The sequence below is a fragment of the Heptranchias perlo genome, unplaced genomic scaffold (genome assembly GCF_035084215.1).
Source record: "Heptranchias perlo isolate sHepPer1 unplaced genomic scaffold, sHepPer1.hap1 HAP1_SCAFFOLD_73, whole genome shotgun sequence".
In the NCBI taxonomy this organism is placed as follows: Eukaryota; Metazoa; Chordata; class Chondrichthyes; order Hexanchiformes; family Hexanchidae; genus Heptranchias; species Heptranchias perlo.
The window spans coordinates 1560512-1574525 of NW_027139761.1; the positions used below are offsets into that span (position 1 = coordinate 1560512).

At 45.1% G+C, this 14014-nt stretch overlaps 1 protein-coding gene across 1 annotated transcript in view; it reads right to left on the minus strand.

Moving 5' to 3' along the window:
• Positions 1 to 2994: 2994 nt before the first annotated feature.
• Positions 2995 to 14014, minus strand: part of LOC137318781 (scavenger receptor cysteine-rich type 1 protein M130-like) — a 29511-nt gene continuing 18491 nt past the window's right edge. Inside the window, exons 4-6 of the mRNA XM_067981431.1 lie at positions 10274 to 10588; positions 6148 to 6462; positions 2995 to 3877 (exon numbers count right to left, since the gene is read on the minus strand). Of these exons, the coding sequence (XP_067837532.1) occupies positions 3555 to 3877; positions 6148 to 6462; positions 10274 to 10588 (953 nt within the window). The 3' untranslated portion in view covers positions 2995 to 3554. The remainder of the gene's footprint in view (positions 3878 to 6147; positions 6463 to 10273; positions 10589 to 14014) is intronic.

Genomic DNA, 14014 nt, shown 5'->3' on the forward strand with positions numbered 1-14014 from the left:
TCTGATACTGTGGGACGTGACCAGGTTCTGCTCCAGCAGTAGGCGCCCCTGCTCCAGATATTCGTCACTTAGTGCAAGTGGTGCTGGAGAGAAGGGGAGGAATAGAGGAAGATGAGGAGGACAATCACCACCAACCCCCACTGGAACCTGTTCTGGCATTCAATTGGATCATGGCTGTATTGTATCTTAACCCAATATACCGGCTTTGGGCCATATCACTTGATCCACTTACCCAACAAAAGTCTATCTATCTCAGTCTTGAATGTTTCAAGTGACCCAGAATCCACAGCCGTCTGCGGGAACAGACTTCCAGGTTTGTCTTATCCTCTGGGTGAAAATAGATTTCCTCATTTCTCTCCTAAACGGCCTAGCTCTAATTTTAAGATTATGCCCACTCGTTCTGGATTCCCCAACAGAGGAAATAGTATCATTATCTACTCTTGGAATCCTTTATCATTTTAAATGCCTCGATCATCGGAACATAAATAGACCATTTATCCCCTGGAGCCTGTTCCACCATTCAGTAAGATCCTGGCAGATCTGTGACCAAACTCCAGAGACCCGCCTTAGCCCCATACCCCTTAATACCTTTGGTTAACAAAAATCTATCAATATCAGATTTAAAATTAACAATTGAGCACACATTAACTGCCGTTTGCAGAAGAGAGTTCCAAACTTCTACCACCCTTTGCGTATAGAAGTGTTTCCTAACTTTACTCCTGAAAGTCCTGGCTCTAATTGTTAGGCTATGTCCCCGAGTCCTGGACTCCCCACCCACCAGAAATAGTTTCTCTCAATCCACCCTATCAGTTCACCTTAATATTTTGAAAACTTTGATCAAATCATGCCTCATTTTTCAAAATTCCAGGGAATACAACTCTAGTTTGTGTAACCTCTCCTCGTAATTTAGCCCTCGGTTGGGGTCCAGGTATCATTCCAGTAAATCTACACTGCACTCTCTCCAAGACCAATATATCCTACCTAAGGTGCGGTGCCCTGAACTGATCACAATACTCCAGGTGTGGTCTAATTAGGGATTTCTATCGCTGTAGCATAACTTCTACCCTCTTGTATCCTAGTCCTCTACTTATATAAGTCCAGCATTCCATTACCCTTTTTGATTATTTTCTGTACCTATCCATGACATTTTAATGATCTATGTACATGAACCCCTAAAGTCTCTTTGGACCTCCACTATTTCGAGCTTCTCACCATTTAGAAAGTACTCTGATCTATCTTTTTTTAGGTCCAATGCGGATGACCTCACAGTTGTCTACATTGTAATCAATTTGCCACAGTTTTGCCCATCCACTTAACCTATTAATATCTCTCTGTAATTTTAAGCTTCCATCTACACTGCTTACAATGCTGCCTATCTTCGTGTAATCGGCAAACTTGGACCTGTGACTCTCCACCCCGTCATCTAAGTCATTAATAAATACAGTGAATAGTTGAGGCCCCAACACAGATCCCTTTGGGACACCACTAGTCACATCTTGCCAATTTGAGTACGTGTCCATTATCCCTACTCTCTGTCTTCTGCCGCTCAGTCAAATTCCTAACCAGGCCAATAATTTGCCCTCAATTCCATGAGTTTCAACTATGGCTAACAGTCTTTTATGAGGGATTTTACCGAATGCCTTCTTGAAGTCCATATAGACATCAATAGACATTCCCCTGTCTACTGCTTTAGTCACCTCTTCAAAAAATTCAATCAGTTTTATCAGGCATGACCAACCCTTTACAAATCCATGATGTTTCTCTCTGATCAACTGAAAGTTTTCAAGGAGTTCAGTCACTCTATCCTTAGTTTTATATTCTAGTAATTTCCCGACAACAGATGTTAGGCTAACTGGTCGATAATTCCCTGGTTTCCTTCTCTCACTTTTCTGAAAGAGCGGAGTGATATGTGCAATTTTCCAATGTAAAGGAACGGTTCTTAAATTGACAGAACTTTGGAAGATTGTAGTTCGGGCTTCTGCAATGTTCTCACCTACTTCCTTCAAAATCCTGGGATGGAAACCATCTGGCCTGGAGATTTGTCACTCTTCAGTGCCATTATTTTCTTCATTACTGTTAATTTGCTGACATTAATTATGGTGACGCCCGGCCCTGATTCAAAATTAGTTTCCTTGGGGTGTCTGGCATGCTATCCTCTTCCTCTGCTGTAAATACTGATGCAGAATAATTATTTAACATGTCCGCGGTTTCCTTATTTTCGTTTACAATCACCCTCAATTATCTATGCTGAAAAGAATACAAACATAGTATATGCAATCTGTCCTCATAATTTAAACATTTGCCCTGCACAAATCTGAAGGCTAATGTATCCTTCCTGAACTGTGATGCTAAAATCTGAACACATTGCTCCAGATGGGGTCTAAACAATGCTCTATGCAATTGAACCATCACTTCCTCCCCTATGTATTTCATCCTCCTTGAGATAAAGGTCAACATCCGATTAGCCTTTTGACTACCACTTGTACCTATGCACTAGCTTTTAGTGATTTGTGTGCCTGGAAACCTAAACCTCTTTGCTTCTGCACAGTTTTTGGTCTCTTCCCATTGAGACAATGTTAAAATTTGCCCTTTGAGATTCAAAGCGGATGGTCTCACACTCCCCTTCATTAAACGCCATCTTCCATAGTTTTGCCCACTCCTTCATTCTGCCGATGTCCCTTTGTAATTTCCTCCTCCCATCATAGTAATACACGACCACCGACAAAGCTCACTCCATAAAACTCACCCGAACTCTCTGCACTACCTCCCTGCCGTGTCTGAGTGACTAAATTAAAACATGTGCCTACAGTTTGACTGAACTCACTCTCGCACCAAACTCCCAGAGAAGTGAAGTTCGACTCAATCTACATTCTCCTCTCTTCTCCTGTCTCGTCTCTCGTGTTCGAGAAATCTACAAAAACAATCCAAGCACAAATACAGAATACATATATCGAAATGTTCGCTTTTGATATTTATTTACCTGATTACCACTGAGATACCAGTCCATTGAAAATAATGGGTGGTTCTCGAAAGACCCCATCTGCTTCTGTTATTTCATCCAATGGATGGCGCTGTTACCTCACAAGCAATGTGTCTGGAAAGCTGGTGATCCTTGTTTGGCCGCGGGGTGGCGCTTTAACCTCGTTCAGACTGTCAGTGAGAAGGCAGCTGAAGAAAAAACTGTTCCACCCACTAACCGAGATCAACGCCAGGGGTGATTTCCTTGCACCGGATAATACATCTCAAGCCAAGTGTTTTCTTTGTGCATTATTTCCATAACCCCAACCGTTCTCATTATCCTTAAAACGCTCAAACATTTTGCCAAACAAGTGGTACAACGCCCTTGGTGATGCCTGCTGCAGTCGAGAGTCTGCTCCACATTTAGCGGGAAAATCTCTCCTATTCTTGCGCAATGTTTGTGAATTTTCTCCCATGTCGGCTCACATTCTGTGCTAAATAACCAATTTGCATCGAAACGAATGAACACTGGATCTACATTCTCTATTTCTCAGATCACTAATAAAGGTGGTTTATGTCTCCTCAAATGTCACCATTCACTCACCTGAACAGAGCACGCCGACATCCTCGCTGTCAGTCAGACTCTGATTCAATGTGAATGAGCTGCAGTCCCGGAGCTGCGACTCGTTTCCCTTACACTGGACATCATTCACCCACACGGGCCCTTCACCCTCTCCGTACTTTGAAGAGTTAATAGCGGATATCGCATAGCCGCAGCCCAGCTGTCTGCAGACCACGTTGGCATCATTTAAATCCCAGAGATTATCCCGCACTCGCCCCCAGCTGCGGTTGTAGTAAATCGCCACTCGCCCGTCACAGCGGCTTCCTCCATTCGTCAGTCTCGGCGGCCAACCTTCATCTGAAGAAGAATAAATTAATAACAGCGGATAACCTGAAACTCCCAGTTAGACAGGCGGGTTGCGCGCACATCCTTTCTGTCGTCTCCTGATCTCGGGTGAAGAGATTCTGGAGAAATACCGAGCCGAAACCAGCCGCTGCTCCGGAGATTGGGAGATAAATCAGAGGGCGACCGGCCCAGGCCGGCGGTGGTTGAAGTGCTGCGATCGATGGCAGGAGCTCGGTCAGAAAATGACTCCTGGCCACTCGCACTTTGCCTCATCCATTATATGGAGGCCGGGTTCAGGCAGTGCTCACATGGTCATAACAGCTATTAACTGCCTCTCAGGTTCCCTTTCCCATAGGGAGCGGATCCTGAGTTAGTGACAGGATTTGATCCTTTGACATTGAGGCCAGTATAAAGGCTCTTTGTAAAGTGGATCACGGTGTCAGGGTGCAGAGCTGCCACAATCAGGCCCTCACCATATGTGGAGAGTGGCGGGTGATCACTGGGACCTATATTTGAAGACAACGATACTTTTTTACAGGAAGTAGACACACAATCCAGACACAAGTAAACGGGCGATTGTTAGTTTCAGCACTGCCTGGATCACTACTCTGTAAAATTCATGGCCCTGTTTGATTTGGAGCACAACAGGTGCACCGTGTAAATCCGTCACTTGGTTACTGGTGTATTTCTGACCGAGATCCCCACTGACCAGAAAGGCACGAATTTCAACCGGGTCAGTTTCACAAGTTCCTCCCAGCCACAATTTTACAATTTCAACGGTCATTTCGACAAAGCTGAAAAACAATTTTACTCTCGCATCGCGGGACATAAATCTGTTCAAACAATAGGAACCAGCCAACTAATTATTGATTTTAGCAACGTATTCAAGTCAATTATCGGAAATGACGGGCTGTGATAAAGATAAAGCTCATGACACTAGAAGAGTGATCGTGAACCAAGGAGAGGACGAGAGGATCCATTCACTCAACATTACATTGTTCTCTATTTAACACATGCAGAAACGTGCAAACCAGATGTAAACTCATCTGGAAAAACATTTATCTGCTGCCGAATTAACGCCGAAGGTTTCCAGGAAAAAGCACATCTCATCTTTGCGATTAATTTTATGTTGACTGATATATTTAAGCCGGTAACATTTGTAACGGTTTAATTACGACCACAGGATTTCTGTGCTACAGCAACGTGAGATGTTGTATAGAATTTTAAAAAATTTGACGGCGCAGAAACAGGCCATTCGGCCCACCGAATCTATGCCGATGTTTTTGTTCCACACGAGCCCCCCACCCCCCTCTCCTTTCTTCACGTCACCCTATGAATATATCCTTCTAATCCTTTCTCCCTCGTGTACTTGAATGCATCTGTGCTTTTTGCCTCAACCATTCCTTGTGGTAGCGAATTCCACATTCTATCCACTCTCTGGTTAACAAAGTTCTCCCGAATTCCATATTGGATTTATTAGTGACTATCTTATATTGATGGCCCCTAGTTTTATATTCCCCGACTAATGGAAACAACTTCTCCACCTCTGCCCTATCGAACCGCTTCATAATTTTGAAGACCTCTATCAGGTTACCTCTCAGTCTTTTCCAGGGTAAAGAGCCCCAGCCTGTTCAGTCTTTCCTGATAGTTGTACCCTTTCAGGACTACAAGTGTGTTCGAATCAAGGTCACATTTAAGTTTCACAAAACTTCTCTGATTTTGAATTCTATTCCACTAGAAATGAAATCCAGCTCTTTGTTTGCACTTTTTATGGTTTTGTTGACCTGCTTTGCTACTTTTAATGATTTGTGAATCTGTACCCACAGATCCCTTTGTACCTCTGCGCCATTTCGACTGCTATTTTTCCCAGCTTTTCGTGGCCTGCTTATTCCACCTACCACCATGCACCACCTCACACTTGTCTATATTGAAATTAAATGGACATTTAAACATTCTGCAATTTTGTTGTATTCTTCCTCAGTATTAGCTGTCCACCCCCCCCCCCTCAATTTGGTGCCATCCGTAATGGATTCACACGGATAGATTAAACAGTAGGTCGAGCCATTTATTAATGAAACGTGCTGGAGTGAAACCCTTTAGTCTGATGTAGTTTAGTAATGAACCAATCTACTGACCAGCCGTCATTGCTGAATGAAAATATGAGATCGTCATCAGTAAAACTGGTGGATCAGTGAAAGGTGGAAATAGATTCACTGATGTGAGACTCTACTCGAGGGTAGAACAGTTGGTGTATTTCAGTTCAATAGACTGTGAGAACTCACCCGAGCAGATGACACTGGCGTCATTTCCATGTGAGCAGTTGAACTTCTCCCAGGATGAAACCGGACAATCCCACAATCGGGACTCGTTCCCTCTGCACTTGTAGTTCTCCTTCCACACTGGGCCGGTTCCCTTCCCAAAGTGAGCTCCTCCTGGGGTTGCGATCACTGCCCCGCACTGAAGGTGCTCACAGACCACACTGGCGTCTTCTAAACCAAAGTAAATATCACACACCGTCCCCCACTGGTCTCCGTGTAGCACTTCCACCCTGCCGGAGCATCGGCTCTCCCCATCAACCAATCGTGGGCCATGGTTCCCTGTTTTGGAAACAAATACAGATCGAAATAAATTATAAATCATACCCAGAATAAATACGGGGCGAACTCGAGAATAGGGGACAATAAGGTAAACCTCATACACAACTATCCCAGATCCGTATTTTATCCAAATTGTCTAAAAACAATTAAAATTACGACAGGACCCACGTTAAAAAGTTGTCCGATGAACACAAAGGTGACAGCTCGTCCTAGAAAACAACCTAATCGAGTTCGGCCTTTATCTAAAGGGGGTTGGAATACAAACATGAGGAAATGATGCCACAATTGAACCGACCCTTGGTCAGACCCCATCTCGAGTTATTGCATTCAGTTTTGGGCACCGCACCTCAGGAAGGATCTATTGGCGTTGGAGGGGGTGCAACGCACATTCACCAGAATGATTCTTGGACTTAAACCATTATATTACCAAGACATGTTGCTTAAACTTGGCTTGTAGTCCCTTGAGTTTAGAAGGTTTACCGCTGATCTCGTTGAGGTGTTTAAATTGATAAAGGGATTCGATAGATTAGACACAGAAGTTCTGATGGAGTAATTCAGAACAAGGCCATTAAGGATTTTATTTTATTCATCCTATGGATATGGCCATCGCTGGCAGGGCCAGCATTTGTTGCTCATCCCTACTTGCCATTGAGTGGTGTTTTGGGCTTTCTTCTTGAACCGCTGTAATCCGTGTGGTGAAGGCTGTCCTGTAATGCTGTTTGGTAAGGAGTTCCAGAATTTTGAACCAGCGATGATGAAGGAACGGCAATATATGCAGTTCATCCTGTAGATAGTACACTGCAGTCACTGTACGCCAATGAAGGGTGGAATAGATGTTTAAGGTGGTGGATCCAGCAGACTGTTTTGTCATGGATGGTGTCGAAATTGTTGAATATTGTTGCAGCTGCACCCATGCAGGCAAATAGAGAGTAATTTATCTCACTCTTGACTTGTGCCTTGTAGATGGTGGAGAGGCTTTGGGAAGTCAGGACGTGAGCCACTTGTCACAGAATACCTAGCCTCTGGCCTACTGTAGTAGCCACGGCATTTATGCGGCTGGTCCAGTTATTTTTCTGGTCAATGGCGAACCCCAGGATATTGATGGTATGTGAGTCAGCAATGGTCATGTCATTTAATGTCAAGAGGAGTTGGTTACACTTCCTCATGTTGAAGATGGCCATTACCTGTCACTTGTGTGGCGCGAATGTTACTTGCTACCTATCAGCCCAAACCTGCGCGATGTCCAGGTCTTGCTGCAAGCGGGGAGGGTCTGCTTCATTAACTGAGGAATTGCGAATGGAGATGAAAACTGTGCAATCATCAGCGAACAGCCCCAATGTTGACCTTATGATGGAAGAAAAATTATCGATGACGCACCTGAAGACAGTTGGTCCTAGACCATAAGACCATAAAACCACAAGACCATAAAGATAGGAGCAGGAGCAGGCCATTCGACCCCTCGAGCCTGCTCCGCCATTCAATGAGATCATGGCTGATCTGATTTTTACCTCAACTCCACTTTCCCGCCTTTTCCCCATATCCTTTGACTCCCTTGCTGATCAAAAATTTGTCTAACTCAGCCTTGAATGTATTCAATGACTCAGCCTCCACAGCTTTTTGGGGTAAAGAATTCCAAAGATTCACGACCCTCTTGGAGAAGAAATTCCTCCTAATTTCTGTCTTAAACGGGCGACCCCTTATTCTGAGACTATGCCCCCTAGTTTCAGATTCGCCCATCAGGGATAACATTCTCTCAGCATCTACCCTATCGAGTTCCCTCAGAATCTTGTATGTTTCAGTAAGATCTCCTCTCATTCTTCTAAACTCCAATGAGTATAGACCCAACCTGTTCAATCTTTCCTCATAAGACAACCCTTCCGTACCCGGAATCAACCGAGTGAACCTTCCCTGAACTGCCTCCAATGCAAGTATGTCCTTCCTTAAATAAGGGCACCATAACTGTACGCAGTACTCCAGGTGTGGTCTCACCAGCAACCTGTACAGTTGTAACATGACTTCCCTGCATTTATACTCCATCCCTCGGAAATTAAGGCCAATATTCCGTTTGCCTTCCGGATTACCTGCTGCACCTGTATGTTGACTTTTTGTGTTTCATGTACGAGGACACCCAGATCCATATGTACCGCAGCATTTTGTAATATTTCTCCATTCAAATAATATTTTGCTTTTTTATTTTTCCTCCCAAGGTGGATGACTTCACATCTTCCCACATTATATAACATATGCCAATTTTTGCCCATTCGCTTAACATGTCAATATCCCTGTGGACAGCAAAATGCACACATTCTGTAATATAACTTCCAAATCCCCTCCCTCTGGCCTGATTGTACTGACCCGTGCTGGAGCACAGCCGCCCTCTGACACCCTACCGTTCCGTGACTCTGACCCTGGACAGGGAGGGTCGGAAGGCTATTGCCGTGTGGAACAGTCAGATCCTACACAAACATTCAATTATTCTCAAGTGGCTGGAAGCAGGAGCTCGAGCTCAGTCCCCCATTGCTGGTGTGTGGGACACTGAGGACAACTACAGCTCCCAGATAGCGACCCTATAAATCCCTTGGATAAATTCTCCATAATAATATTTATTAATTAGAGATATTCACAGCCATATTCAAAGAAACCAGTTTTACCATTAGAAATTCACTTCAATATTCTATCCGTGTACAATTAATGTGGCCTGACGTTCAGATCAAAGTATCTGATTAGGTCAGTGTGCACTTCATGAAGTCAATATTCGATTTTTCGATCAGTTCATGCGATCAGGTATCAGTGTCGTGTTAATCCATTTCATGAAATCCATGGCCGATTCTTGGTCAATGGTCAATTATTGAGGTCAATGGTCAGTTATTGTGGTCTGTTAATGAGATCAGTTATTGTGGTTAATGATCTGTTAATGAGATCAGTGATCAGTTAATGAGATGGGTGATCAGTTAAAGCGATCGTTGTTCAGTGCCACGGTAATACATTTGATGCTAATTATAAAGGTGTCTGCACCACTAAGGTGTTCAGTGTGTGACTCCGAGGACAGTCCACAGCTGCTGATATAATTGCGTGGTTAGCGAAGTGAACGTCAGGGTGATGACCTCATGCACGCTTCATTACAGAGGAGCATTAGCAATGTATATAGTGCTGCGATCAGTGCAGGTTTAAGTCAGCGGATGGTTAATGAGGACAATGCAGTGATCAGAAAGTCAGTGTTTGAGCAACGAGGACAATGGACTGCCCGGAATATCAGTGCCCGGCGAATAAAGTCATGAACTTTAAGGATGGTTAACGGAAAAGTCCCAGATGTAAAGAAGTCAACGCACGGTTGATCAAGTCACCTTGTGTTTAATAAGTGTTCTGCGTGAAGTCAACCTATAGTTAATGAAGTCAACCTATAGTTAATGAAGACAACCCATAGTTGATGATGTTGTGCAAGATTTAAAAAGTTACCATTATGGCCCATGAAGGGTGTGCACGGTTAGTGAGTCAGCGCAGGACCAGTGAGTTGATTGACAACGAAAGTTTGGTCAAATGTGGGAGAGAAAAATACATTCGGTGCAGGCGGTAAATAAATTAGTAACAAATCTATTTCTTCCAGAACAAAAGTTAAAGTTTAGAAACTTCTTATTTATAAATAATTGCGGATACCTTATACCACGTTACACCAGGCATAGAACAATAATAGTAAACTGTCAGGGCGAGTTTAGATGTGACCGTGTTAAAGAGAAACACAGGAATGTCATCACCATCAGTTTTCCAAATATTAAGGAGGAAGTTGTCTGTTTTTCAGTAAATCCGTACTCACCGGAACAGATCACACTGGCATCGTTCCTGTGGGTGCACACCTGCTGATTTACTGGAGAAAGAGGGCAGTCCCCAAGACGTGTCTCGTTGCCTTTACATTGAAAGGTATCACTCCTTACAATCCCAGTGCCCTCTCCAAAATAAGCATCTCTTGGCACGGACACCACGAGTCCACACTGAAGCTGCGCACAGACCACATTGGCGTCATTCAAATCCCAGTGAAGGTCACACACTGAACCCCAGGTTTCACCGTATTGGACCTCTAGTCTGCCCGAGCATGGGGAGTCTCCGGATACCAGTCTGGGAATTTTGTGATCTAAAATCATAATAATCATAATAATAAGCATCATAATAACAATAACACTAAATATGTACAAATGAATACACATGAGTAATCACAGATCTGTGACTATTACTTTCAGGTTGGTTATTCTTGTCCAATATGGATAATGCTGTTTTCCCCCTAACGCTATTGGTTATACTATAACTGCATGGCTATTGATAACATTCCTCTATTTGTTGCTACCTTACCCAGTTGCCGTCACTGTGATTTTACAATCACATACTGAGAGAACTCGGCAAAGTATCAATGGCGAGCGATGGGTAAATCCAATTCAAACAATCTCTGTCTTACCGACACCCACTTTGGGTTCGCTCCACTGCCGACTGAATCCATGTTCTCCTCCAGAAACCAGAGGCCGAGGTGGGCTGACACAGGGCGCCCTCTCTTTTTCCCTGGAATTGAAGGACACTGAGTGGAGAACTCCGGACAATCCCGTCCCCCTCAGATCACACCCTCCTTTTACCCTGGAACTGAAGGGAGAAATCCAGACCGCCCCGTCCCCCTCAGATCACACCCTCCTTTCACTCTGGAACTGAAGGACACTGAGGGGAGAACTCAGGACCGCCCCGTCCCTCTCAGGTCACACTCGCTCTTTTACCCAACACATGATACATACGTTTTCTGATGATGGTCAAAGCCGGTACAGCTCATTAACCCAGAAATACCCTAAAGAAGGCTTTTCACAGCAGTTTCTTCAATATTTCTATTTTCCTCAACCAGAGTCCAATCCAATCCTCCACCGCTCTTTGTGAGAAAAATATCCCGATACCAGTCCTAACTTTGTCCCTCTCCCTTCAGTATTTCCCACTTTGTTCCACTGTAAAGATTTAATTAAATGTCGTTTCCCAGATTTACCTTTTCTCTACATTTGATACCTCCAGCAGCTCACTTCTGAGTCTCCGCATTTCCCTCTACAAGGCCCACAATTTACCATATCTACCCGTAGACATCAGTCTCCAGGCTTTTCTACACACCTCTTCCGGGGTTTCATTTTCCCCCTGTACCTGGAGACCGGAACTATACACAGTACAGAAGGCGGGGTCTTGATAGAACTCTGTTCAGTTCAATCCTGACCCCTTGCACCTTGTGACCGGAATGGTACATAGTGCACTCGGCGGTATCTGGGCAGAGGTCTGTTAAGTTTAACTTTAACCACTTGTACCCGGTGATCAGAACTATACACCGTGCACAAGGCGATATCTGGACAGATCAATCTTCAGTCTAACTGACCTCTTGCACCTTGTGACTTGAACTATACACCGTGCACAAGGCGATATCTGGACAGATCACTCTTCAGTCTAACTGACCTCTTGCACGTTGTGACTTGAACTATACACAGTGCACAAGGCGCTATATGGACAGAACTCTGTTCAGTTTAACGCTGATCTCCCTGCCTTGTCCTGTACAGTTTTTTTGACATAGTCCAGCATCTGCTTTGTTTCGCTGATGGTTGATTTTCGGTGAATGAACATGTTGAGGTTCAAGGCCGCGAAACCTACTTGATATTTCTCCCCGTCACTCTGAAGGGAAAGTGGCCTATCGCCCACTTTCCCTTCCAATGCGCAGCACTTTCCACGTGTCCCTATTAAATTCCATCCACAGCTGATCCTCCTATTTACATAATGTGTCCGGTTTGTTTTGTCGTCGCCCAGTATAGCCTTTATATTGATTGCTCCTTCCCTCCCCTCCCTTTCCGCTCACGTTGAGGACCGGGACCCAAACCTTTCCCTTTGATGACCGGGACCCAGAACGCTCCCTTTGATGACCGGGACCCAGAACGCTCCCTTTGATGACCGGGACCCAGACCTCTCCCTTTGATGACCGGGACCCAGAACGCTCCCTTTGATGACCGGGACCCAGACCGCTCCCTTTGATGACCGGGACCCAAACCTTTCCCTTTGATGACCGGGACCCAGACCGCTCCCTTTGATCACCGGGACCCAGACCGCTCCCTTTGATCACCGGGACCCAGACCGCTCCCTTTGATGACCGCTACAATCAACGTTCAGGTCCTTCCCCGAATCGCAGTTCCTATCCCTGAATATTCCCTCTTATTTTCGGACGTTTTTGTCATTCTCTGTATGTGGGCTTCTATAGAATGACAGTATTTATTGCCCATCCATAGCTGCCCTTTAGAAAGTGGTGGTGAGCCACTTCTTGAACCGCTACAGTCCGTGTGGTGAAGGTATCTCTCAGTGCTGTTAGGTCTGGAGTTCCAGGATTTTGACCGAGGGACAATGAAGGAAGAGCGATATATTTCCAAGTCAGGATGGTGTGTGACTTGGAGGGGAATTTGGAGGTGATGGTGTTCCCATGCACCAGTTGTCCTTGGCGTTCAAGGTGGAGCAGGTCATGTGTTTGAGAGGTGCTGTGGAAGCAGCTTTGGTGAGTTGCTGCAGTACATCCTACCGATACTACACACTGCAGTCCCGGTGCACTGCTGGTGGGGCAAGTGGATGTTTAAGGTGGTGGATATGCTGCTGATCAAGCAGACTGTTTTGTCCTTGATGGTGTCGAGCTTCATGGAGGTTGTGTGAGCTGCACCTAACCAGGCAGGTGGAGAGGATTGCATCATACTCCTAACTTGTAGGTAGTGGGGAGGCTTTGGGGAGGCGGTAAGGTGGAAATGTTTTGGATTTTGATTCAACTTTGAGGTGGTGGTGTCCCATGCATCTGCTGCTTTTGTCCTTCCAGGTGATGGAGATCGCGGGTTTGGGAGGTGCTTTTGCAGAAGCCTCAGCCAGTTTCTGCAATGCATCATGTAGATGGTACACACTGCAGTCTCGGTGCGCCGGTGGTGGAGGGACTGGATGTTTAACGTGGAGGATTGGCTGCCGATCAAGTGGACTGCTTTGTCCTCCATGGTGTAGAGCGTCATGATTGTTGTTGCGGCTGCACCCACCCAGGCAAGTGAAGAATATTCCATCACACTCCTGACTTGTGCCTTGTAAGTGGTGTAAGTGGAGAAACTCTGGGGAGTCAGGAGATGAGCACTTGCCACAGAATATCAGCTTCTGACCGACTCGAGTAGCCACGGCATTTTTGTGGCTTCCAGTGAGTTTGTGATCAATGGTGACACCCAGGATGGTGATAGTGGGGGATTCGATGATGGTAATGTCATTGAATGTCAAGGGGAGGTGGTTAGACTATCTTTTGTTAGAGATGGCCATTGCCTGGCACTTGTTTGATGAACGTTACTTGTAATTTGTCAGCCCAAGCCTGAATGTTGTCCATGTCTTCCTGCCTGCTGCATGCGGACAGGGACTGCTTCATTATCTGAGCGGTTGCGAATGGAGCAGAACGCTGTGCAATCATCAGGGAACAGCCCCACTTCTGACCCTATGATGGAGGGAAGGTCATTGATGAAGCAGCTGAAGATGGTTGGGCCTACGACACTGC